At 62.9% G+C, this 278-nt stretch overlaps 1 protein-coding gene across 1 annotated transcript in view; it reads left to right on the top strand.

Annotated features, from left to right (window-relative positions):
- EMH_0065110 (CMGC kinase, MAPK family TgMAPK2, putative) overlaps window positions 1-278 on the top strand; it is a gene marked incomplete at both ends in the record, with an annotated part of 4,613 nt that overhangs the window by 3,366 nt on the left and 969 nt on the right. The window contains one exon of the mRNA XM_013498338.1: window positions 3-278. Coding sequence (XP_013353792.1) covers window positions 3-278 — 276 coding nt within the window. The remainder of the gene's footprint in view (window positions 1-2) is intronic.

Here is a 278-nt window from a genome sequence, read left to right as displayed (position 1 = left end):
GTGGTCACCACGGAGCCTCGCGCCACTCGGCCACATATCAGCAGCAGCCTGCTGCTGCTGCTGCTGCAACCTCTCATAAGAGCAGCAGCAGCTACACATACCCTCAGCAGCAGCAGCAGCAGCATTCGCAGCATTCGCAGCAGCAGCAGCAACGAAGCGGCTCGCTAGCGTCTTCCTACTCTCCCGCCAGTGGGGCCCCTGCTGCAGTGTATGCACAGCAGCAGCACGCTGCATATGGGGGGGGGCCCCAAGGACGTGATGCTGCTGCTGCTGCTGCT

The sequence above is a fragment of the Eimeria mitis genome, genomic scaffold (genome assembly GCF_000499745.2).
Source record: "Eimeria mitis Houghton genomic scaffold, Emh_scaff3349, whole genome shotgun sequence".
Taxonomy (NCBI): domain Eukaryota; phylum Apicomplexa; class Conoidasida; order Eucoccidiorida; family Eimeriidae; genus Eimeria; species Eimeria mitis.
The sequence above is the reverse complement of the archived record's forward strand: the minus strand, read 5'-3'. Positions and strand labels throughout refer to the sequence as shown.